The 26974-nt window shown below is 40.6% G+C and overlaps 1 protein-coding gene across 2 annotated transcripts in view; it reads right to left on the bottom strand.

The window, feature by feature from the left end:
* STK32A (serine/threonine kinase 32A) overlaps positions 1-26974 on the bottom strand; it is a 145016-nt gene that overhangs the window by 33136 nt on the left and 84906 nt on the right. For both annotated transcript variants that reach the window (XM_065918856.1, XM_065918857.1), the window contains exons 6-7: positions 14368-14405; positions 6441-6530 (exon numbers count right to left, since the gene is read on the bottom strand). In XM_065918856.1, the coding sequence (XP_065774928.1) occupies positions 6441-6530; positions 14368-14405 (128 nt within the window). The remainder of the gene's footprint in view (positions 1-6440; positions 6531-14367; positions 14406-26974) is intronic.

The following is a 26974-nucleotide window of genomic DNA, read 5'->3' as shown; positions in this document are numbered from 1 at the left end:
TCTAAATTCCATATATACGTGTTAGTAAGGCATGCACAGGCCTTAACGGACAAATTCTTCTTTGACTTAGAACATGTGCCTATGAAAAACTGGATCCCATCAGGCCTCAAATGTCTGGCTGACTCTGTAAGCAAGAAGGCTGAGAAGATGCTACTTCGTTGTCTTGATTTGGAAGGATTGTGGTCAGGACATAAATTTGTATTACTGTGGCAAACAATGTTCAGAATTTGGCTCCAACTACAGGAGATTGATTTTCCGGTTTGGAATCATCTGGAAGGGGCAAGAACAGCACCTGCAGCCTGATCCTGGGGATAAAGGAGAGGAGAAAGGGCAGGCACTCAGAGAGAGGGTTTTACATCAGTCGTGGGGCATTGACTCTTTGTTCCATAATTCTTCCTTTTTTCTTCAAATTGAAGTATAGTTGAATTACGATGTTAATTACTTCTGTACAGCAAAGCACCTCAGTCATACACATATATATACATTTTTTATATTCTTTTCCATCATGATTTATCACATGATACTGAATATAATTCCCTGTGCTACACAGGAGGACCTTGTTGTCTGTGCTTATTTGCTTCAGTCGTGTCCTGCTCTTTGCAACCTCAGGGGCTGTAGCCCATCAAGTTACTCTGTCTATGGGGATTCTCCAGGCAAGGATACAGGAATGGGCTGCCATGTCCTCCTCCAGGGGATCTTCCCAGCCCAGGGATCGAACCCAGGTGTCTGGCAGTGCAGGCAGAGTCTTTCCTGTCTGAGCCACCAGGGCAGCCCAAGAATACTGGACTGGGTAGCCTGTCCCTTCTCCAGGGGAACTTCCTGACTCAGGAATTGAACTGGGGTCTCCTGCATCGTAGTTAGATTCTTTCCCAGCAGAGCTACCAGTTGTTTATCCATTCTATATTTACCAGTTTGCATCTGATAATCTCAAACTCCCAATCCATTCCCCTCACCACATCTCCCCCTTGGCAACTATCAGTCTATTCTCTATGTCCCTGATTTTGTTCCTCTTTCATAGATAGGTTCATTTGTGTCATATTTTAGATTCCACATATAAGTGATATCACATGGTATTTGTCTTTCTGACTTACTTCACCTAGTGTGATAATCTCTGGGCCCATTCATGTTCCTGCAAATGGCATTATTGCATTCTTTTTAATGGCTGAGTAATATTCCATTTTATATATGTACCACATCTTCTTTATCCATTCATCTGTTTCCATGTCTTGGCTATTGTGAATAGTGCCGCTATGAACATAGGGGTGCACTTATCTTTTTGAATTAGTTTTCTCTGGATATATGCCCGTGAGTGGGATTGCTGGATCATATGGTAATTCTATTGTTAGTTTTTAAAGAGATCTCCATACTGTTTTCCATAGTGGCTGCACTAATTTATGTTCCTACCAACAGTGTAGGAGGGTTCCCCTTTGTGCACACCCTCTCAGCATTTGCTATTGGTAGACTTTTTAATGATGGCCATTCTGATCGGTGTGAAGTGGTACCTCATTGTAGCTTTGATTTCCATTTCTCTAACAATTCTTTCAATTGACTCCAGTGGAAGGCAGAACCTCAGTCAACCTTATTCCAGTGGATATCTCCAAGTACATGTTCTCTAACATGCTGAGAACCTTCTACCCACTCTTCTAAGAATAGACCTAACTTCTGAAGGATGGAGTGGGGAGAATGATGTAGAAAGCAAGGATAGGTCTCTGCTTGCTTGTCCAGTACTGAACCTGCCATTTAGAGTCACTCAATAGAAACTTGCTAAATGAATGAACAATACTGAATCAATCAGTCAATCAAGCACTGTTTGCAAACTTTAGCTGTGAAAACAGGCTGTCTGGGCTCAAAATCTGCTTTCACCACTTACTGTGACCTTAATTGAGTTAGTGGGCTGAGCATCAGAATCAGCAGCAGAATCATGAGAAGGCAGTTCTTATAGAGGTGAGAAACTAAACGAGCTAATGGCTGCCAAAATCTCGGCACAGTGTCTGGTACCTGGGAAGTTCTCAAAAAATTAGATACTCTTCTAGAGGGACAAACATCTGTTAACACTGGAAATTTTAGCTAGCCAAAAGCTTCACACTTGACCCAAGCTTCCGGTAGTAGGATGCAAAGGAAAATTGGTGTGATGTGGGACATGCACATGGGTTTGCCCCGGTGCACTCAATTTCAAGTAAAATCCTGTGGGCGACATCCAGTTAGAGAGGAATGATACTGACTGTAAAAGCCCTTAGCAGAACTAAGTAGGCTTCATCCCCTGGTGAATTCACATTTCATGCATCACTGCATTCTTTCTGCAAGTCACAACTCCCCACACAAGTTGGCAGATAATGGCCCCGACCCCACAGTGCCCCCACAGACTGGATGGAGTGGACTATAACTCTGCTCTCCCTTATCATTATCTCATAGCAAGTCATCAGACGTGGTCCCACCAGGTGACAGGTGATCGATGTCTCAGAGAAGCTGCAGAGAACTTTGAGACATAAACAGACCATTGTGCTAAGAAAATATCTAACAGAATAAACATCTATAAAAGCTGTGTTTTCTCTTGTCTTGGACCACCCTTGAAGTTTTTATGAGTAGAATCCTCTCCTACTTACACTGTATCCCAGCATGAAGACATTTGAAAATGCATTTATTCATTCAATAAATATTCACAATAGGCTAGGCATTGAGGAATTTGGGAAGAACGTTAAGAACAAAGGGCAGTGTATGAAAGCATGTTGTTCCTCAGCCGTGTCCAACTCTTTGCGACCCAATGGACCATAGCTCGCCAGGCTCTTCCGTCCATGGGATTTTCCAGGTAAGAATACTGGAGTGGGTTGCCATTTCCTTCTCCACAAAAGCATAACGGATAGGTAATTCTTTGAACCCTCAAAATGCTGAAAAGCCAGAGCAGGGAGACGCTGAGGGCTTCCATCAAATGTTCCATCTCTGAGGTGATACAAATAGAGGTGGAGAAGGACTGTTTCCTTAAAAAAAAAAAACCATTGAGTATTTTGTTTGTTTTTTAAAATATTTCCATATCTCCAGAAAAGTAAATAAAACACAAAAGCAGAATTTAATAAGCAGTTATAACCAAATGACCATGTAAACTTACAACATAGAATCTTGACCCCATCATTGGGTCCTGTTCTGTTTACAAACATAGAAGCAACCACTGCCCTGAATTTCTGTTGGTAATTTTCTTCTTGCCTTTCTACATAGATTGACTCTCTGGTTATGCATTTCTAAGCAGCAACTTAAGTTTTCCCTATTTTAGTAATATATATGTTACATAGATGTTATGTTTGTATGTCTATATAAGAGATGTATGTATAACATATATGCATAAATAACATGAGTATGTGTGTTTTGTGTATGTGTGTTCAATCCCACTCCTTGTTTTCTTCTTGTTCAACATTATGTGGATAAAACTTCTCCAACTTGCTGCACATAGTTTGTTCACATTCAAAGCTATACAAATACATTGTAATTTACCTGTTTCCTACTGTTAATAGCCATTTGGGTTTTCAATTTGGGCTATTTCGAACAAGGCTCTCATGAATATTCCTGTGCATGTAAGACCCTTCTAAGTCTGCATATCTTTAGGTTACATTTCTGGGAGGGGAAATGCTGGGGATGGGCTCCTCATCTTCACACATGCTGCTGCTGCTGCTAAGTCGCTTCAGTCGTGTCCGACTCTGTGCGACCCCGTAGACGGCAGCCCACCAGGCTCCGCCGTCCCTGGGATTTTCCAGGCAAGAACACTGGAGCGGGTTGCCATTTCCTTCTCCAGTGCTTGAAAGTGAAAAGGGAAAGGGAAGTCGCTCAGTCCTGTCCAACCCTTTGCGACCCCATGGACTGCAGCCTACCAGGCTCCTCTGTCCATGGGATTTTCCAGGCAGGAGTACTGGAGTGGGCTGCCATTGCCTTCTCCGTCACACACACTAGACAGCATCAAACTATTTACCATGGTGGTTGTACCAATTAATATTCTGACCAGCAACACATGAGACTTCACTTTGCTCAACCTTCTTATCCACACTTGGCATTAACTAACCTTGTGACATTTTCCAATCTAGTGAGTATGTAATGGTCTTCCCCTGTGGTTTAAATTGGCATTCTCCTGATTACTAATAAGCTTGCCCACATTTTAATACATTTATTAGCTATCTGGATCTCCATTATTTGGTTTACTTTTCAGATTTTAAAGCAACTGGACAGTACATTCTGGTCAGGACCTGAAGAAAGGGTCCAAAACTAATATATAAATTTAGTGCAACAGAAATAATTCATGGAATTTATGAAAACGATTCTAAATTTCCTCTGTAAAATATGTGAATAATAAAGGTCTTCTGAAAAAAGGATAAAGGGACTTGCATCTGTTAAACTGTATTATAAAGCTATAATAATTAAGATTTATTGATTAAAGTCACAGAATATAGATGCTAGTACATAAAAATACTTAGTTTATGATGAACATGAATATTTTAATTGGTTAAGCTAAGTAGAAGATGATGAATTCAAAAAGCAAAACTTCCTTTTTGGGTGAAGGTGCTTAAGAACTGGCAGGTGGTCCATAGTCTTATTGTCAGAGCTGAGGACCTGCTGTATAATATGTTTAGCATCTTACATTAGAACATGTTGTATATTCCTATAAACTTCATTCAGTATTTCATCCTAGTTTTCTTTCTTTTTAGAATTTGTTTCTTTCTGCTTCGTTGCTAATTATCAAAAACACTTTAAAAAGAGAGCTGGTGAATATCTGTTAGGTAGATATTACCAAATTATTGGGAACATAACTTTCAAAAAAAGAAAGCAGACTTCTACCTCTGATATCTCTTAGAAAGATTCCCATCCAAAAATCAAAGGCAAGAACAACTTCTGGATGAAGATATAAGTGCTGACAGTCAGATATTCATTTTTAAAAATACAACTAGAAATATTTCTAAGAGCTTAAGCTTGGCCTACCTCATTTGGCTTACAACCATTTAAGAATCTTACATACATATATTTTTAAATCGCTCTCTCTCTCTTTTAGGGAGAAGCTTGATTTTCTGAAGTCAAAAAGAGCTTGCTTTAAATGTAGGCTTTTTCAATTATTAGCCATGTGATCTTGAGCAAATTATTTCTTTTTCACCTCATTGTAAAATGATGATAATTACAGTTTGCCTCACAGGGTTGTTGAGAAAAATAAATGAGTCAATGAATGCAAAGCATTTAACACATTGTCTGATCCCTAGAAGGCTTTCAATAAATATTGGTAATTGTTAATTATAAGGATGAGGGTAGAGAGGGCAGAGAAACTTGACTGGATTCCATTTTCTTAGCTCTATGCGGTGAAAAAGACTGGAAATGCCAATTTTGAGGAGAATCAAATTATACGGGTATTGTATTTAAAATCACTGGGGAGAGAAAAGAAAGATCATCTTCCTTTACTCCTCTCACCATGGAAACCAGGCCTAGAAAACCCAGATGCACATTTTCTGATTTGGCTTCCACAAAATAGCCCTTAATATGGAAATCCAGGAAACCTGGGGAATAAACTCAGACCAGCAGGCTTGGAGATTCCTTTTTATCATTTGAGTACTGTGAATTTGGGGCAGAAAATAGACTGTATTGTGTGTGTCCATTATTTTTAAAGTGACAAAAGAGACTTATTACCCCCACAGATAATTGGAAGCCAGGAAATCTGCAAGTGTTCAAATATCACATAAAATCAGGCTCATTTTCCCCCACAGATAACTTGTTTTTCCTCTCTCTTTAGTTCTGCAAGTAAGACAATGAAATATTGAAAGAAGGTGGCAATGTTCTTGCCTTTAATTTCAAGTTCAAATATTTTGCCTGCAAACTGCTCATAGTATTATTGCAATGATAAGCCTAAAACCAAAATTATAACGTGAAGGTAACTTGTGAACTTACATCCTTATGCAGGAGTATGTAAATCATGGTTATAATAATACTTATATCATTTATTACCATCCCACTTATTGCTGTACCTTCTCTATTTGATTGTTTTTTTAAAAAAAATTCTCTCACTAGAAGGTGAGCCCCAAGGGTTGGAGACCTTGTCTGTTTTGCTCCCTACAGGATCACCGGCACCTAAAACAGTGCTAAGAACACAGAGGCAATGAGTAGGTATTTACTGAATGAACTATTAACACTTGTCATCAGGAAATAGGTAGAAACTGTCCTTAATAACTCATAAACTAACGTTTTTTACAGGTGGTCCATGGCACCCTCCTGAATCAAGATCGGACTGGATGCTTGCTAAAAGGAGATTCCTGAGGTTCACCTCAGACCTGAGAAATCAGAAGCTCTCCAGGTAAAGTCAGAGAGGGACTTGTCAGTCTTAGCTGCAAGGCCCTACAGATGACTGGACCTCCAGTACATGGTGTCCACAGGAATGACAAAGCTCTGCTCTCAGTGGCCCTGGCGGCTCGGGGGGCCCTTACCCATGTAAGGCTTGGTGCCGGCCACAGTGGTGATCCGCATCTCCCCGGGCAGCACTGCGGCGATGTTGAAGTCTGTGATGTGCACGTGCCCTGCGAGAGAAGACGGCCACAGAGAATGTCAAATCCCGCTCAGCCCGGCAGCACGCCGCGCTTCTCCTCTACAGTACCTGGGGGCTGACTCTGTGCATTCTTTTCTTCTCTCTCTTTTGAAAAAAAAAAAATGTTTTTTATATTGGAGTATAATTGCTTTACAAAGTTATATTAGTCTCTGTTGTACAACAAAGTGATACGAAACTTTTCATACCATGATCTATCTCCTGGAGGGGGGATGGCTGAAGACCATACTCACTGGCCTTGAGGACAGAAAAATTGTGCTTTTACTGCCTGTAGCCAATCACAAATGGCATATAAGAATTTATAAACTAATGAACGTTATATGCCATTTGCAATTGGGTACAGACAGTAAAAGCTCACTTATTCTACCCTCAAGGCCAATAAGGCCTTAAACCATCAACTCTTCAGGAGCCAGGTCATGCTATGAAAAGGTTAGTGCTGGTTGTAAATTTGTAGCTCAACCTCAAAAAGTTTTAACCTTGGTCTTTAAGAGCTTACACTCTGGTAAGTTCTCCCTGGGCAATTTTTGTCTACTGGCATCATTTTAAGTTGGTACAGAATGTGATTATCAAGAGAGGGACAGAGAAGAACTATTCAAAATATCAAATTTCCAAGCATCTCTTATGGAGTCTTTTAAAGAGACAAACATTAATACAAAGAGAACATGACAGTGGATACACATATTAATCGATATTTCTTTGCCAAGAAAGATTTCTTTTCTCTCCTTGCTTTCTGAAATATACTTGGTAGCTTATTGTCTGATAGTTCAGATTGTCCCCCAGTGATCACCAATAAAATAATATATCAAGGGAAAGTAGGGGAGAAAAGTCAAGTTCTACCTTTAAAGAGGCTGTTTAAAGAGCCCTAAACTGAGAGCCAGGTGAGCTGGGTCCTGCCTTGAATTCTGCCCCTAAGACTTTATAGACTTGAGGTTGTTTTCCTCTGCTGAGTGTAAGTTTCCCTTAAAAAAAAAAAAAAAAAAAAAAGGAATGGGCAGACTTGATGATGTCTAGGGTCTCTCCTCAGCTTTAATTCTTACGGCAATACTGTGTGGTTCTAACACTCAAGTTCAGCAGAGAGCAACCCCTACCGAGTGTATCAGTGTCCTTGTGCTCACAGCCAGAAGTAAGAAAGTGCATTACCAGCCACTCAGGCAGACAAGGTCATCGTGTTGGTTGGCATGAATGTCATATGCTTTGAGAGGATCTTGGAAGTGTTGGCATTTCCATTTGCATGCTTCTGTGGTTGTGATGAGATGCGGTGGTAATTGGAGGGGGTGCCATGGGATTGTTCTTCCACATCCCACAAGCCCCACTCCCCCTGCCAACTTCACTGTCTTCTCCCTAATAGCATCCAGTCCACTCCTAATGATAAATCTCGCTGTCTTTATCACCAGGGTTTTGTTTGATGCCAAAAAAGTGTTTTGTTTTTATCTGATGACATTTTAATAAAGTAACAGTAGCTGAAAGTGAAGGTATTCTTACATAAATGGTTCCAAGAGATGATTTCAAGAGCTTGCACTATTGTAATATAGGTTGTTTCAGTACTTTCTTTCTCAGTTTCTCCCTCATGTTCAAAGCACTGGCTCATTGGTTCACAAGGTTTGATACAAAATAGGGGAGTCTGGAGACTTAGTGGTTAAGAGCTTGTTCTCTGGAGCCTGATTGACTTTAAGTCCCAGCTCTACCACTGACTAGATGTACTACCTCAAAAAGGTGACTGATCCCTGACTGTAAAGTTGGGATGATAACAGAGGTCTTCTCATTAGGTTGTTGGGAAGATCAAATGAAATAATGCTGTGGAAGACTTAACTCAGCATTTCACAGGAAGTATGTATCATCCAGTTGTTGCTGTTTGTCATGATCAGATGCTCTGGTGTCATTTTGCAAAATGCACATGCCTAGACTTCTCTCTCCTAAGACCCCAGTGCAGTGGGATGGGTGGGAGAGCCAGGTATCCAGGTTAAAAATAGTACCAAGAAGCTCCACAGGTGATTCAGATGGGCAGCCAGGCATGGGATCCTTGACTTTAGCCTGAGTAGGTGTTCTAAGCTGACTCAATCCTGAGACTGACTATGCTCACGTAGAAGTATTGGGTTGGCCAAAGAGTTTGTGCAAGCTTTTCCATACACGGTTATGGAAAAACCCAAATGAACTTTTTGGCCAACCCAGCAGCAGCCAGAGGATGCTTTAGAACCATTTGGTTCTCAACGTGTGTGGTCCCCAGGCCAGCAGCATCAGGAACGTGATAGAAATGCAGACTCCTGGGCCCTGTCCCCACCTACTGAATCAGAAACTCTGAGGGTGGGGCCCTGGTGTTTAAGCAAGCTCCCCAGGTGATTCTGATACCCAGTTCATTTTGAGACCATGCTTTTAAAAGAAGATCTGGCTTAGTAGAAAATCTTGACCACAGTTAGTACTCATTATATTTCTTTTGAATGTGGTTGAAAGAGTGTTAATTTTATCGTATAAGTAGTATTTGAATTTGTATGATTAATTGCAATTTTCAAAAGGTTTTCACACACTTTAGCCTAGTGAAGTCATCCCTATTTCAGAGAAGAGCTGTTTGTGGCTAAGTTCTCAGTGTTTAGAAGTAGCAGAGCTGGAATTAGGATCTAGCATTTGGCCCAGGACTCCTTTGGTGAGTTATGAATTGCCCAAAGACTTTTTGCACTGTATTGTAAGACCAAGATCTGTAGAAACTCAAAGCACTACCTTCTGATTGGCTCAGAGTTCTCTCACCAGGATGTATAGTAAACGATGGGGAGGAACTATCTGAGGGTCAACACCTACTAGAAACTCTACCCCAGTGCCCTCAAGCTGAACAAGGAAAGCAGAGCCTCACGGAGCCTATGGCCACCAGCCCGACGTCTCGGCTCCAGGCCCAGGATGCTGCTCTATTTCCCTTGGTTCACCTTGGGGATCTTTCTCCCAAGTTCCCCTCTGTGCTGTGGAAATGAATCTGAGTGCTGGCTCACAGAGGAAGCTCTGGTTGCCCCACTAATGGAGGGACATAGAAATTGTTTTGGAGTGAGGGACCTCTCTGGCTTTTCCCTTAAGTCCTGGCCCTGAGGGAGCGTTAGATCAGAGTTTCTCAACTTGGAACTGGCTGAGAACTTGGACCTGATCATCCCGTGTGGTGAAGGGCTGGCCTGGGCATGGTAGAATGCTTACTTGCATCCTTGACCTCTATCCACCAGATGCCAAAAGTACTTCCCACTCCTGGCTGATACACTGACCATCAGAATTGTCTGCAGACACTGTCTCACCTCTGCAGGGAGAGACAGTAGAACAGAAGCATCCAGTTAGAACCACTGCCTTACTGTGTAGTTGCCAAGTACAAGGCCCAGAACTTCCTGACTGAGCACCCTAGGGAGCCATCTGCCTGTTCTTTTCAGCTCTGAATCTTGAGGCACAGAATCTCGTTAAAAATTGGAGCTCACAGTATTGAGTCACTGAATTTAGTCATCACTGCAGTCATTATTTATACTCTTTCTTACTGCGCATGTGTCCAGCCTGAGGATGCTTCTCAACACAGCCCTCAAGGACACCATAACCAATTGGTTGGCATAGCTCCTAGCTTTCAAAAATTTCCCTAACTCAAAAATGGTGCCACAGATTTCTAGGATTCTTATTAAAAATTTATATCCTTAGACACTAGCTGAGATTTATAAATCTGATTGTCTGGAGCTAAGGTACAGTGTCCTACTGTGTGTGTGTGTGTGTGTGTGTGTGTGTGCGCGCGTGTGTGTGTGTGTGTGTGTGTTTGCTATATGTGTGTGTGTCTGCTTATACATAAAAATGCTAACACTTGATTTTTAGGTACATTTTGGAACTCTGCAAAGGAGAAGATATTAAAGTAGCAGGCTTGGTTCTTCCTCACACCCCTAAACTGAGTTTTTGCCTTTCTCTGTTCCCTGTGACCAAGGAGGGTATCAAGAAACCTAAATTATAGATAATGTGGTAATTGTCATTCTCTCAGATATCAGTGAGATGTTATTCTTCCTTTGTAGGCAGCACTTATTTCCTGAATAATTTAGAAAAAAAACACAAGAATCTTAGACACTGTGGAACTGATAGAATTGGATGGAGTACTTAAGTTGCTAGGATATGGAAACCATGTATCAGAACAGTTGGTTATGAGCCATCCAAGATCTAATGCCATCTTAGGCCCTGAGCTAGTGAGTGAGCCATTTAAGTATGACGGTAAAAGTATGCTCTAAATTTAAAAAAATTTTTAAGTCGAATTCTGATGTGTAAGCAATGTTCATTCATACCAGTAGAAGGACTCTCCATTTACAAAAGGATTTGGTTCCTTTAAATATCAGTCTTTTCTGATGAACATGAACCAGTATGACTCAGTAAGAGTAATACAAAGTTTCTGGCTGCTACTGATGGTACTGAATTTAAATATAAGCCACATGGTGTAATACACAGCTCACTTGGAGAAATGGGAATAGCAGGTGTATCAGAGAGGAGCAGTTATCTATGCAATTGCTAAAGCCCCATGCAAAAGACATATATGAACCACCAGGAATTTCATGTCAGAGTATTGGGTTGGCCAAAAAGTTTATTTGGGTTTTTCCATTACATCTCAGGAAAAAAGCCAAAAGAGCCTTTTGGCCAACCCAATAGTCAGTTGGGTTGGCCAACAATGCCTGAAAGCTAGGTTTTTCAAAATCTAAAAATACAGACAGTAAATAACCTCAAAAAATTACTTTTTCCAGAAGAGATCCTGAGGACAATGCTTAGAGAATGACCCTCAATCTTGTTTATTTGCATCTCTCTCTCATTCACATACCCAGTCCTTCCCAAGACAGTGTTTCTCTAATTGACTGCAATTATTTGCCAATTGAGTTTAGGATGGGAATAAAATACAGAGAAGCTCCTCTTAGATCACTGTTCAAACCCAAAAATTTAAGAGTGAAAAGTATCTTTGTAAATAGTACACCAGGTAACAGGTGTAGACAGGGAACCAGGCAGCGTGGGTTGCCGGCTTGCAGTCCCTAAGTAGCAGAGCCACAGTCCAACCAATAATAAAATGCCCTGAAAAAGTGGGCGTTAGCCTCCTATATGCATGAGGGAAAGGCAGGACAGGCCATCGAAAGTACAGTTACCTTAGAATTAAGGGTCAGACAAAATTGTTTAAACCTAAGACCTGAGAAGTAGATGTGGTATATATATATATATGTGGTATATCCCTTTTGAAATCAAAATATCAATAATTCTTTAGTAAAGTCAAGTAAGGATCCAGCTTTCAGTGCCCACGTGATATAAAGTAACATAAAATAAGATGAAATCATCTAAGCTTCCTTTCCTCGGGGAGAAGACCCCTACTACATCCTGGAGACACAGGAGTATTTGACTGTTAATTGAGTGATCTCTTTGGGCACGTGGCAGTCAAACATTTAACACAGTTATGTCAGTTAGTATTTACAATGACCCTGAGAAGTAAGAACTCCTTTCATGCCTGAAGAATTTAAGGTGCAGAGAAGTTTTACACAACCTGTTGAGGGTCTCAGAGCTGGTGAGGGACAGAATAGGGTTTTGAGCTCAGGCAATCCAGCTCCAGAAACCACGCTCTTATCTACAATGCACGTGTGCTCCATCATGTCCGGCTCTTTGTGACCCTGTGGACGACAGCCCACCAGGCTCCTCTGTCCATGGGATTTCCCAGGCAAGAATACCAGAGTGGGTTGCCACTTCCTCCTTCAGGGGATCCTCTTGACCTGGGAATGGAACCCACATCTCCTGCACTGGCAGGTGAATTCTTTAGCTCTGCACCACCTGGGAAACCTTATCTACAACATCACTCAATTCTTCCCGAGGGTAGTCTCTAAGGGTGTTTACATTTGAAGATTAATTTATTCCTGGATCTTCCTCCTAATCTACAATCACCAAGTTGATAAGAAAATGAGAAAGAGAAAGATTTTGAATGAGATCTGGATGACCTCATGGTAGAAAATAAGATGAGGTCACACTGGAGATCCAGGGCTGAAATGTTCTCCAAATGGAAGGTGACTTTTGGAAAGGTTTTGGTTGATAGGAGGTGACTTTTGGAAAGGTTTTGGTTGATAGGGTCAATATGTCTCCTTTCAGGATCCTGACAAATATTCGGGCAATACACTGGGCACAGAGGCAAGCAGTTGAGAAGGAAGTGGGGACAGACCCCAAACCAGGCTCTGTGTGACCGAGACTGTCGGGCGCACAGGCACCTTTTTCTATCATGTTGTGCAGAGGTAGCCTCTAGCGGCTAGGGTTGTGACGCTGACAGTTGTGAAGCTGACAGTTGTGAAGCTTCAAAGTTTACTGGTACCACCGTGAGGGGGATCCTGCTTCCTCCTGAAGGCAGAGATAGCTGGTGTTTTCATGAAAGTCACCTTCATGTTGTCTCACCAGTGCCCACATTTCTGAGTTTCAGAGAATCTGTTCCCAAATGTCAGAAGCAGTAAAGGGAAGGAAGAAATAAGGCGTTGGAAGAAAGTGGAAAAAATCTTTTTAGACAGTCCATAAATAAATAATGATGCTGAGCTTTGAAATTAGAGGTCACACAGAAAAGTATTTCTTGGCACTCAGAGCACACGTGGCAAACCAGGTTTAAAATGCAATTAGGTAAATAAATAATGAACCACGGATAGTCTGTGGAGTTTCAGTCCCACTTGTAAATCCCTTTTGTAAAAGTCAGATGAATACAGAGCTTTGCAGATTTAGGACTTCCTCACCCAGCAGCTCTCTGAAAATTTAACAAGGATCTTATTGCCTCTGTAACATTTATAACATGCAGGCTGTGTGTCCTATAACTCTGCACTGATGTACCAATAAATCCAAATGTCCATTAAAATAATATCAGGAGGAGATTATACACATTTAATCATGGTTGGCCAAAGCTTTTTCTACAGGACATCTTCAATCAGTGTTTCTTGAACTTCAGTGTTCATTTTTCACCTTCATGGTCACTGCCTTATCCCTCTGGGTACCACCTAGACTCTTACCTACTTTATAGGTTTCTTTAAATGGACTGATTTTTTGTTAACTGAAAATGGTTGGACAAAAACTTAATATCTCTTAAATAAATGTAAAAATTTACCCTGACAAGAAGAAAAGCCTAAAGGTAGACAAAATGAGAACAAAATAATGTCATGAATCTCTAAGTAGATACTATTGCCTACCGAATGCTCTAAACTTGAGGTCTCTTCTGTCTTTATGGAAAAAAAAAAAGGAAGATAATTTCTATAGAGATATTAAGGCAAACTAGCACCCCAAAACTGGGGTGGTTTTCTTGAAGAAGTAGTAGAAATGGAAGAAAACTGAAAAGAGAACAACTTTTTCCTTATGTAAATTTAAGACTATTTATGGGTGTACTAGTGCAGTTGTCCCCAACCCATTTGGCATCAGGGACCAGTTTCATAGAAGACAGTTTTTCCATGGACCAGAACCGGAGGTGATTAGGAGTAGGGGGGGGTGATTAGGAGTAGGGGGGCGGTAATGGTGTAGGCGGTAATGCAAGTGACGAAAATAGATGGGGAGCAGCAGATGAAACTTAACTAGCTGGCCAACCTCTCACCTTCTTTGCAGCCTGGTTCCTAAAAGGCTGCGGACAGCTATTGGGCACCCCGTACTAGTATACTATGCCACTGCAATAAATGATAAAGTTCCCCCATGTGGTCTGTCCCACCATTAAATAGAGTTTGTACAAACAATGCAATTGAACCAAGCAAGACACTTTTCCCATGTATAGTTCTCCTCTGATGGAGATAATCAATTTGTTGCACATGTGTATCAAGTGGTTGATTGCAAACAAATCATTTACTTACCATGTTCATCAAGCAAAATATTGTCAGGTTTCATATCCCTAGGGAAGGAAAAAGAAAAGAGAAAGTAGCTCATAATAAAGCAGAACTATAGAGTCAGACCAGACTGAGCAACTGAACAACAACAAAGGATAAAGGAAATTCTCAAGAATGGTAGTGAGGGTTGAAACAATGTACTAGCCTTTCATCACAACCTCATTGAATCCTCAGTGAATTGAGATGATAACCAGTAATACTACCAATTTCTAGATCAGAAAATTGAGGCTTAAAGAAGTTAAGTCACTTAATCCAAGGTCACAGAGCTAGTAAAGAGAAGAACTGGGCTCTGAACCTGGGTCTTTTTCATTCCAAAGCTCTTAGACCCTTAAATTCTATAGTGGGTTATAGCCAAGCAAGTAAGTATTGCTCCAGAGATCATCTGGCATTTACATTGTCATAAGGCAGTAGTACTGATCATCACTGTTGTCTGTGTAACTCTAGAGCTACACAGATGAAGTGAATTTAAAGACTATGAGAAACAAAATGGTCTATGCTGTGATTATACTTTCTTTTTTTAGAGAAATTATGGTTTGTTCATACTCTCTACACCTTAGGTCTTAACAAAACATAAATTAATGGGTAGTAAGTCTTGACTGAGATGAAGCAGAGAGACACACTATGAAACTTCAGATTCCTGAATATAGATTGATGAAGATGCTAATGATATAATGCTTCTGATCTCTTCTAGTTTTTCATAAACCAGGAAAGAGGGATCCTATGTAACTCAAAAAATACCCCAGGCAGAACCTCTTACATGCATTTTCGAAACTGTGATTATACTTTCAACTTGCAGAGATTAGAATCTTTCTTAGGATGATGTTAATGCCTATAGTGACTCAAAAATTCTTATTCCTAGGGTTGTTAATTAAAGGATTTGGACCAGTCTTCCATGCACTGATAAGTTCCTTAAATCCACAGAAAGGAATACAACCCACCCTCATCCGATGAAGGGAGTAGTTTGATGGTAGATACTCAGAGGTTTGATGGTAAATACTTAGAGGATTGGTCTGTAGAATTTTTAAAAGTCCTCAAGAAACAAATATTACTGTAAGCAGTGTCCTCAATGAGAGCACTGCTCTGCAGTTCCTAATAGCCCTCACTCTTCCACACTCCTGCTTTCACTACCCTTCCCTAACAAATCATTAAAGCCCTTCAACCCAAATTCACAGAAGTCATTAGGGAAGAAATTCTGCAACTGGTTTGGGATTACATTTTTCAGCCTAGTCAAGAGGCTTTTATGTTGTTAGAATAAGGTGACCCGAGCCTTTGACAGACCAAGATTGTCAGAGTCCTCTTTTCTTGACACTATTAATGAATAACAAGCGTCTTACCTGCAGAGAGAACCAAGTATGTGCCCCACCCAACAGTACTTGGGTACTTTCATAAGGTTTAAATATCTCCTCATTTAGTTCATTAGTTTCTTAAAATTAGTTCTGGATTCATAAGTGATCATTTGTGGCTGTGGCAAATTTTTCTCTTGTTCAGGGTACAATTTATTAGAAACAGAGCGGGAGGGGGTTTCAAACTGGATGTTTCTCTGGCTAAAGTCTCAATATTTCAGACCCCACCCCGTGCCCTCTGATGGATTTCATTTCAAAAATTATCAAGTCTAAACTCATTCATATAGAATGAAAGGCCCTCTTAGTCTGACTCCTGGGCAACAGCCACATAGAGTACATGGAGTCTCCTAAATGCCCCCTCCATCCCTTCACCTTCCGTTGTTCCTTTGTAGGAATCAGAGTCTTGACCTGCTACACCCAAAAAATCCAGATTCGCTCTCCCTCTCAGGGAGAGTGGCATAGCTCAGATGCCACTTCCTATAGGGAGCCTTTCCTGATTTTCCATTTCTGAGTCAGTAGCCCTTCCTACATGCTCTGCATGGTATACTTCTTCCATCACAACATTTATCACACTTCTGTTAATTTTGTTCCCCAACTGGATCATGAACTCCTTGATGGTAGGGACAGCTTCTTGATTAATACACAAACCAGGATATATAAGAGCACTATAGCGCACCATCAAACACTCTGCAGCTTAAAGCTCAAGGTAAACCAAGCATTAGGCTCTTGCCACCTCTTTCAGACTGGCATCAGCGAGCATCAGGTAGTGTTTCCAGATGAGGGGGAGGCTCTGAGGAACCCTGCCTGGAACGGAGCGGCAGAATGAACATAATGATTTCGTGGTTTGAATTTATGAGGGTTTGCTGGGAGGAATGAACTGCTATGGTTTTGTCAATTTATGGGCTTTCTATTAAATTTCTAGGCATCATTTAAAAAAAAATTTTTTTTGTTACAGCCACACTTTGTTATATCCACTACTTTCCCCAGAAACTTCTTTATAGCTTAAAGAACAGCACAAAGATCAGAGAGGTCATATTTTAAAGGTGGTATGTCCTACTTCAATCTGACATTCATTTATTCATCAAACATTTGTATACTTTGATAAGTCACTGTGTTAGAATATGGGAAATAGATACACGAGATCAAGTTGCCCCAGGGATGGAGAGGGTAAGAAAGGTTCATGAGGAAACTTGTCAAAGGGGTTCAAAGTGGTAAAGAGGTATGTTTATTACTAAATTCAGAGAAAGGATATGAGAAAATATCCTTTCTCTGTAGAAAAGGGAAAGTAGACTCTTAACAGAAAAATAAAGTATATAAGCAGAGATTCTGAGTACACAGTTTCTCTCAAAAGTGATGAAGTAACCTCTAAGTCACTAAGGGTGAATAGCAGTGTGATAAGACTGTTTAATCATGTAGCAGGAGAAAGGAAATGAAAATAAACCCAGGTGCTATATTAAATTTTCTTCTAGACGAGATCGGGCGCGTTCAGGGTGGTATGGCCGTAGACCAATAGTCCTGAATGGTTTCCTTCATTTAAGGCAATCTATAAGATGGTTTACCTGGGTAATTACCAAACCTGGCTATTCCTAAAGTCACCCAGGCAAGCTGAAAATATGCACCCTGATTATTTCCTCACTCCCATCTCCTGAATCATTCTTCTGCCATCACTAGATCCTACCCCCTGTGCAGTATGACCTGTCTCATATACCTTTTATTGCCAACCCTGACATTCTAGACTAATAATAAATGAAATTTTCTGCCTGATGTTTCCATCTGTATGTTTTGCAGTCATGATAAATATAAATATATGTCCTAAAGAGATCCTTTGATATCCATCACATCCAACACAAACACCAAAACCCTCTTATCCCGAAGGCCCTTAGCCCAGCATACCATACCAATATTCTTCCATTTTAAAAACAAAAACATTGGGAGATCATTATTATTTCTTCTCTTTCTCTTAATTCATAATACCAGCCCCTTAGCAGCCTTGAAAATTTGACCTTTAAAATACAATGATCTAAGACACTATGATGGTTCTTCAAAAAAAAATAAATATGAAATTAATACTCGATCCAGTAATTCTGCTTCTGGGTATATACCCCAAAGAAGTGAAAGCAGGTATTTGAACAGATATTTGTAAAAAATAAAATGCTGATATGTTCTCGAACATGGATGAACTTGAAGATGTTATGCTAAGTGAAATATGCAAGGCACAAAAGAGCAATTATTGTATGATTTCTCTTATAGGAGATCTTTAGATTGAATAGTCAAATTCACAGAGACAGAGAATTGAATAATATTCAGTTGAATAATGGTTCTCAAGGACTGGGGGAAAGAAGGATGGATGATTTATTATTTAATTTTTAGAGTTTCAGTTTGAGGTGAAGAAAAAGTTCTGGAGATGGACAGTGATGATGGTGGCATAACAGTGTAAATATACCTAATGTACTTTTTCACTTAAATATGGTTGCAATGATAAATTTTATGTGATGTATATTTTACTACAGTGAAACACACACACACACACACAAAAGAATTACCATCTCCAGAACCACCACCATCATCTTTTAGTTGAAATTTGTAATAGTACCTTGTTCCTGCTTCTCCTCTTGTTCCCTGACAATCCATTATCCACACAGGATCCAGGGTCGGGGTTTTCAATACATACACCTTCCCTGCCTAAGGTCCTCCACTGGCTCCTAACCCACATGGGATAAAATCTGAACCATTTACCCCTAGCCTTATATGACCTGCAGATGCTCTAGTCCTGCAAAACCCTGAGCTACATCTCATAGCATCCTCTCCCTGCCACACACCATGCTCCGGCCACACTGCTCTTCTTGGTCTCCTTTGAACATCGCCCCCTCTACCTACAATCCTGTCCCCCTACACGGCTTGTTTCTTCTTGTCATTCAGATCTCAGCTAAAATATCACCTCCTCCAAGAAGTTTCCTGACCACTCATCTCCATCTTCATCTCTTCCCCTCCATCTTATTTTCAGTACAACACTATCATTACATATTTTTTTCTTATTTTTCATTATTTGTCTCCCCCCCACCCCTCTGAATGTAAGTTCTCAGAGAAAGGACATCTTTTCTGTACTGTACTGTTCACTGCTGTAGCTTCCAAGCTCATCAAAGTGCCCAGAATAAAGTTAGTGCTTGAATAAATACTTGTCAGAAAAATGAGTGCATCTGGTCCCTTGGCATCTCCAACTTCAGGAATAATAAGCCATGTCTTTCTTTTTCTTCTACGAAGAGAAAAACAAAAGCAAAAGAACAAGAACTACAACAGCAACAAAACACCCTCCATCTATGCCTGTCTGTCTTAGTTGCTCAGTTGTGTCCGTCTCTATGCGACCCCATGGACTATGTAGCCTGCCAGGCTCCTCAGACCATGAAATTCTCCAGGCAAGAATATTGGTTTCCTCCTCCATCTATGCAAGATGCACTGTATTTGCTGTTGGCAACGAACAAACCAGTCATTTGGGGAGTGCTGAAGAGCTCCAGGAACACACACATTCTGTAGAAAGTTCTCATTGCATCTTGACTTGATGAAACAGAAAAGGTCAGGTCCTGCTGAATCAGCTGATTCCTACTGTGGGGTCTATAAACAGAGTGTGGAAATGCAGTGCTCCCTATGGCAGGGCTCAAGGCGGAACTGATATGTCTGCTGTTCTCACTTGAATGACTTTAACAAGACATTAGCAGGACTTAATAGGCTAATTACATCCCTTCACTGAGCCTACCCCGGAATCAAGTTGCTCACCCTGCAATATGACATGGGGTATTGTGAAAAGACAGAACAGGAAAATCTATGTATTCAAACCAAACTCTCCTTCAGTGTCCCACAGCTTTCTGACAGGTTCATGGTTTGGGTTTAAATCTTTGTTACATAATGTTCTCTTAGATTGGGTACTCTCCAAGTTCTTGAGAGAGGAAAATAGTATATGTATGATATTTTATTTACATATATTTATATAATATTATCATACAATATTGTATTTGTTGTGCCTATAATATATTAATTATGGTGTTTCATGAAGGCTATTGGTCACATTAACAGACCCACATTAAGAAAAGAGAGGGGCGGGGGTATGAGAGTGTGATGGGAAATTGTGAACAAAATTACATAATTTAGAGCAGGAGGCAGAAGTGAAAAGCTGCCAGGATTGGATTATTAAAGGACCAAGTATCATCCTCCAACTTTCTGACCAACTGGTTGCTTCAACTGAGAAATAATTGACATGTACTTGTTTCAGATGTCCATATAATAATTCGGTATTTGTGTGTATTCTGAAATGATCACCACAATATGTCTAGTTAGCATCCATCACCACACATAGTTATGAATTTTTTCTGTTGTGATGAGAACTTTTAACATCTATTCTCTTAGCAACTTTCTGGCTAATTCTTTTTGTTGTTCAATTCCAGCCTTTCCCACAATTTGTTCAAGGGAGTATTAGTTACAGAAGCCATTACAAGGAAATGAAGTTAAGGGACTGAAGGTTTTCAGACTGTGTCAGTCAAGGGCCTCCACACCCAAGAGGAAAGATTGATTAGTAATGCCTGCTTGGCCACATTAAGAGGTGTTTGAGGCTAGTCCATAATAATGTTTCAAACTGATGTACTTCCCATGAGTCACGAGAGTAGTTAGAGTTAATATTTATTGTCCATGCTGCGGCAGGCACTTGAGAGACAACATTGATCTTATTGCTTACAACAATAATATCCATAACTTAGATATTACACACATTTTTGCAAATGAAGAAGGGGGAGCTCAGAGATGGCTCAAGATTAAAAGTAAGACAGAACTGGAATTATAATCAAAGATTGAGAGGTACAATCTTCATTTACATTGCAAATATTCATATCTTACTCCCTCTCAGCAGAGAATGTCCTAACATACCCAGGGGTATGAGGTGTGGTTAAAATTGGTCTGCAGCAAGTTTAATTTTTTCATCATTTCTATTATATATATGAAAATCATATAGACTTTGCACCCTACTCTATAATATTAATAAACCCATATCTCTTTTATTATAAAAAGTCTATCTTTCTTATTCTGGATAACTCTATTGTTTAAGGAAGATTAATCCCCAACAGTACAATAGTACAGACACTCCAGTTTGGAAAATATGGTCATGTACCACCATCCTAGAAACTTGAGATTTTTAACCATTTTGTAGTCTTTAAAGGCAGAATATTTAGATGACAAAAGCTTTACAGCTTTGCGTTTGTCAACAGTGCTCTTCATTACCACTGTTTTCTTTAATTTGGATTCACATAGCTAGAATCTTAAGCAACATTTACGCATTCTGTACCCAAGGAGGCAAGGACACAGAGTAACTATCACTCAGTCACAGAGACTGGCCTGAACTCAGGTCTCCTGGGTCTTCCACTCAAACCCAGGAAATCTTAAGGAAGGAGATGTACTAGTTAGGGGAAGGAAAAGAGTCTACAAAATAAGAGGAACCAGAAAGGAACAAGATCAGTTGTGGCCCATTGATGGTAACAAAGTCTGTCATCAGAATGCTGCTGGAGGCACATAAGCAGAACCTAAGAGACCCCTGTTGGGTCAGGAGTTAGCACTTTAGCTGCTGGACCAAGTGATTTTGTGGGTGAGAGAACAGAAGATAGAACAAAGTGGGGCACAAAAGGAACTGGGTAACAGGAACACTCAGGCAGCCGCTCCCTATCAATGACTACACTGAAATACAAGAATTTTAGTAGTTTTACAATGCGTACGGCTGTGCCAGTACACAGACTAAATATGAGTCATGTATATGGTATATGGTACTGTACTATGTAATTGTGTATGTGTATGAGTAGAATAAAGTTGGTAACAGTCCCAATCACAAATTGTTCTATCCATCTCTCCATCTCCAGGCATTATTAGGTTTATTTGGGAAGCAGTAGAACCTAGATGTTGAGAATGTGGGCTCTGGAGTCAAATGACCCAGTTTCAAATCTCAGCTGAAAATTTGCTAGTTCTGGGACCTTGGGCAAGTTATAACTTTGTATAATGTACATTACAATTGCCTTTGTAACATGTATTCTTCATTCTCTTAATCATTTCAGTTCATTTGTGTATTTAACCTCTCTGCCACACACACATATATACTGTAGTCCCTTTGTTTTGGGGAAATCTATCCCATGCTTTCAGAATTTTCTACAGTTTATTGTGATCCACACAGTGAGAAACCTGTATGGAGGTCAGGAAGCAACAGTTAGAACTGGACATGGACAATAGACTGGTTCCAAATAGGAAAAGGAGTACGTCAAGGCTGTATATTGTCACCCTGCTTATTTAACTTATGTGCAGAGTACATCATGAGAAATGCTGGGCTGGAAGAAGCACAAGCTGGAATCAAGATTGCCGGCAGAAATATCAATAACCTCAGATATGCAGATGACACCACCCTTATGGCAGAAAGTGAAGCCTCTTGATGAAAGTGAAAGAGGAGAGTGAAAAAGTTGGCTTAAAGCTCAACATTCAGAAAACTAAGATCATGGCATCCGGTCCCATCACTTCATGGCAAATAGATGGAGAAACAATGGAAACAGTGACAGACTTTGTTTTGGGGGGCTCCAAAATCACTGCAGATGGTGATTGCAGCCAAGAAATTAAAACATGCTTACTCCTTGGAAGGAAAGTTATGACCAAACTAGGCAGCATATTAAAAAGCAGTGATATTACTTTGCCAACAAAGGTCTGTCTAGTCAAGGCTATGGTTTTTCCAGTGATCATGTATGGATGTGAGAGGTGGACTGTGAGGAAAGCTGAGCACCAAAAAATCGATGCTTTTGAACTGTGGTGTTGGAGAAGACTCTTGAGAGTCCCTTGGACTGCAAGGAGATACAACCAGTCCATCCTAAAGAAGATCAGTCCTGGATGTTCATTGGAAGGACTGATGCTGAAGCTAAAACTCCAATACTTTGGCCACCTCATGCGAAGAGTTGACTCATTGGAAAAGACCCTGATGCTGGGAGGGATTGAGGGCAGGAGGAGAAGGGGACGACAGAGGATGAGATGGCTGGATAGCATCACCGACTCGATGGGCATGAGTTTGAGTAAACTCTGGGGGTTGGTGATGGACAGGGAGGCCTGGCATGCTGCAATTCATGGGGTCGCAAAGAGTCGGACACGACTTAGCGACTGAACTGAACTGAACTGATCCCATGCTTGACTTCAGGAGACAGTTCTATGACTCAGGGCTAAGCTACTCAGGGCTAAGCTATGCAGGGTTATGCCATAGTTCCGGTTATTGGTTTGGGAGTGGGCTGTAACCCTAGTTAAGCCACTGAGCAGGGACAAGAATTACCCTATGGGCCTCTGAGGAAGAAGCTTCCTTGCTGTTCTGGAGAAAGTGTCCAGAAGGTGTGTGATTCATAGAATGTAAAGGAGTTAGCGTGGAGTCCATGGCTGATGTGTTGGATCAAGATAGCCTACGAGTCTGGCATACATCTGGACTTTCAAGTATCATAAGATAATAAAGCCCCTTTATTGTTTAGTCTCATGTGAATTAGTTTTCTATTGAGACTAGAAACATGTTTGCAGTAAGCTTCTGCGACTCAGCCCTCCTGAATCTGTAAACAGAGGACAGTGATAGTATCTGCTTTATAGAGCCATTGTGAAGCTTAAGTGAGATGGCACATGCAGAACTTTTAGTTTAGTATCTGGCACAGAGTAATTGTTCAACTAACTTTCAGAAAATATTGAACAAATAATTGGGAAGTATTAGTGTAGGAAAGGACAGATAGTAAAAAAACTGATGTTTAATTGATGCAAAAAGCCAACTCATTGGAAAAGACCCTGATGCTGGGGAAGATTGAAAGCAAAAGGAGAGGGGGTGGCAGAGGATGAGATGGTTGGATGGCATCACTGGACATGAATTTGAGCAAATTCTGGGAGATAGTGAAGGACAGGGGAGCCTGGAGTTTTGCAGTCCATGGGGTCACAAAGAGTCAAACACAAGTTAGTGACTGAACAACAACAAATATCTTCTTCCTTTTATCATCAATGAAGACACTATTTTTAAAAAAGTACTAGCCTAGGAGATCAAACTAGTCCATCCTAAAGGAAATCAATCCTGAATATTCATTGGAAGGACTGATGCTGAAGCTCTAATACTTTGGCCACCTGATGCGAAGAGCTGACTCATTAGAAAAAAGACCCTGATGCTGGGAAAGATTGAAGGCAGGAGGAGAAGGGGATGACAGAGGATGAGATGGTTGGATGGCATCACCAACTCAATGGACATGAGTTTGAGCAAGCTCTGGGAGATGGTAAAGGACAGGGAAGCCTGGCATGCTGCAGTCCATGGGGTCGCAAAGAGTCGGACACGACTAAGCCACTGAACAACCACCACCACCAGCCCAACAGCTAGAACACATGATTTCTTGTCTTAGCCTTGACTCTGATTTGCTTTGTGATCTTCATATCACTTGTTCCTCTGGGCCACAGTTTTAGCATCTGTTCTGGGGTTGACAGACTATGGTCTGTGGCCAAAATGTAGCACATCATCTGTTTTTTGTATGGCTATATGCTGCAAAGGGACTTTACATTTCTAAATGATTGAAAAATCAAAGATGAATGCCATTTTATGACACAAAGAATCATGTGAAATTCACATTTCAGTATCTGTAAGGTCTGAGGGCAGGAGGAGAAGGGGACGACAGAGGATGAGATAGCCTGATGGCATCACTGACTCAATGGACATGAGTGTGGGTAAACTCCAGGAGTTGCTGATGGACAGGGAGGCGTGGCATGCTGTGATTCATGCGGTCGCAAAGAGTCGGACACGACTGAATGACTGAACTGAACTGAAGGTTTTATTGCAACACAATCATGTTCTGTGCTTCCATGTTATCTGTGGCTGCCTCCACTCTTCAGGGGCAGAGTCAATGAGTTGGGACAGACTGTACAGCCTATAAAGTCTAAAACATTATCTATCTAGCCTTTTACAGAAAAAGTATGCTGATCCCTTCCCTATAGAGGGAGCAAGTTGAACTAATAATCTCCAGGCTCTTTCCTGCCCTGATATCTAGAAGAGCTAATGAGGCCCATTCTCTATCATTTGCATTTTTATTGTCTTACTACCCACTGTGAATGCCCTATCCTTATCTCCAAACTGATAACAAATTCAAGTAAGTCTCCTTTAAAAACTGGCTCTGTATTTTCACTAAAGCCCAAATAAGAAATAACCTTGAACTAGAGCATTTACTTGAACATGGTAAGAGGACCTGCCCTTGGCTCAGCTCTCTTGTGGCTTCTTCAACATCTCTCTCCCCTTTCTTACCTATTCTGACCACAGAGGACTCTGTTCTGCTATAGGATGTAACAAACTTCCACCTTAGAGCTCAAATGCCACCTACTGGCGAGGCTTCTTCCATCATGATGCTAAAGTCGCCCAATCTCCCCAAACCTGCATGCTTTTCCTTAGATCTTTATTTCCCATAAAGCATTTAACAAACGCTGTACCTAACATGGTAATTTATACCTCTGTTCTTTGTTTATGTTTCTGTATTACATTTTTTGTCCATCTCCTCAACCAAACTATAAGCTCTGAGGGGACAGAAACCATGATTCTATGCTTCAAAAACTCTTCATACTGAGTAAAATCAGACAGAAAAGACAAGTATCACATGATATCACTTATAGGTGGAGTCTAAAACAAATACAGATGAACTTATTGACAAAACAGAGACAGATTCACAGATAAAGAGTCTGTCTATACTCAGACTCTAAAGTGGCAGCTTGTTACTTCCTGTAGCAGAACAGAGGTCATTGTGATCAGAACATGTGAGAAAGGGGAGAGAGTGGTTGAAGAAGCAGCAAGAGAGCTGAGCTGAGGCCAGGCCAGTCTTACCAAACTTATGGTTACAACAGGGAAATGAGAGGAAGGGATAAATTGGGAGCTTGGGATTAACATATATGCACAACTATATATAGAATAGATAACCAACAAGGACCTACTGTATAGCACAGGGAACTATATTCAATATCTTCTAGTAATCAATAATGGAAAAGAATCTGAAAAAGAATATATATGTATATTTATCTGAATCACTTTGCTGTACACCCAAAACTAATTCAACATCTTTGTAAATCAACTATACTTCAATAAAATGTCAACAACAATACACATGTGAATAAACAAATAACATAGTTAACGAATTAAAAAAACTCCAATCAAGAACTGTTTGCCTAGCACATGAATAAGTCATCAATACTACGTGTTAAATGACTAACCCTGAAAGAATGACACTTCAGCTTTGGGCTAAAATGTATGCTAGGCAAAGTAAAATTTAATTTGGACCAAGGCACGGGTTGCATATTAACAAAACTCTTAACCTTAGAGAAACTTAAAAGCTCGGCACAGGCAAGTTAAATGTTGACCTGGAAACGAGCAGTTCTTGGGCTTTTTCACGTGGGTTTTCACAAATGGGTGCCCTCGTATGAGAAGCACAGTTTCAAAGCTCCTTTCAGAACTGCCTGACACACAGCACAAAACAGGCAGAGTCTCCTGTTTTCACAATGTGTAACTGATGCTCATTCATTATTTGGTAGCTTGGGAGCAGGTGCTGAATAGAACACATCAACCTAATACCTTCATTACCACACTACCATTTTGTTTTTGAGGCTCAAGTAACCCTTCTGCTGTGGCAGTCAGGAAGCAAAGATTTGCAGAAGGCTTGTAAACTCCTGAAGAGAAGATTTACCAAAACAAAAAGGAAGGGCATTTTCTTAACCAGCCCACACAAAATGGCAGCCAGAAGCCAAACCATCATCCCACTGCCGTGAACAAAATATTATCAGTGTACTGAGAGGAAGAAAGGCAACTTCACACAGAACAGGAGTCATACAGAGATCAGACAATCTGTAATTATTTTTAGACTTTTAATTTTCTCATATACTGGACGTGCTGCTTTGGTAAATCAGAAAAGGTTGAACTTCGTCTAGACATATTTAAGTGCAAAACAAAACCCTGTGGGCTAGAGACATGTTATTAAAAGGCCGGAGATAGCCGAAATATCTCACCAAATCAGAAATACGGAAGTAAGCAGAGATAGTCTCTGGGCAACGTAAAATAGTTTACCATATACGAAAGCTAATGGATTTGACTTATCGGATTTCCCTCTTAGGTTACTGCACTTTTATAAACAGTTCTAATAAGTTTTGTTATCTGGTCTCCCATCCCATAATGTATTTGGAGCAGCATATCA

This window comes from Muntiacus reevesi, chromosome 1 (genome assembly GCF_963930625.1).
Source record: "Muntiacus reevesi chromosome 1, mMunRee1.1, whole genome shotgun sequence".
Lineage (NCBI taxonomy): Eukaryota > Metazoa > Chordata > Mammalia > Artiodactyla > Cervidae > Muntiacus > Muntiacus reevesi.
This window is presented reverse-complemented; position numbering and strand designations above follow the sequence as displayed.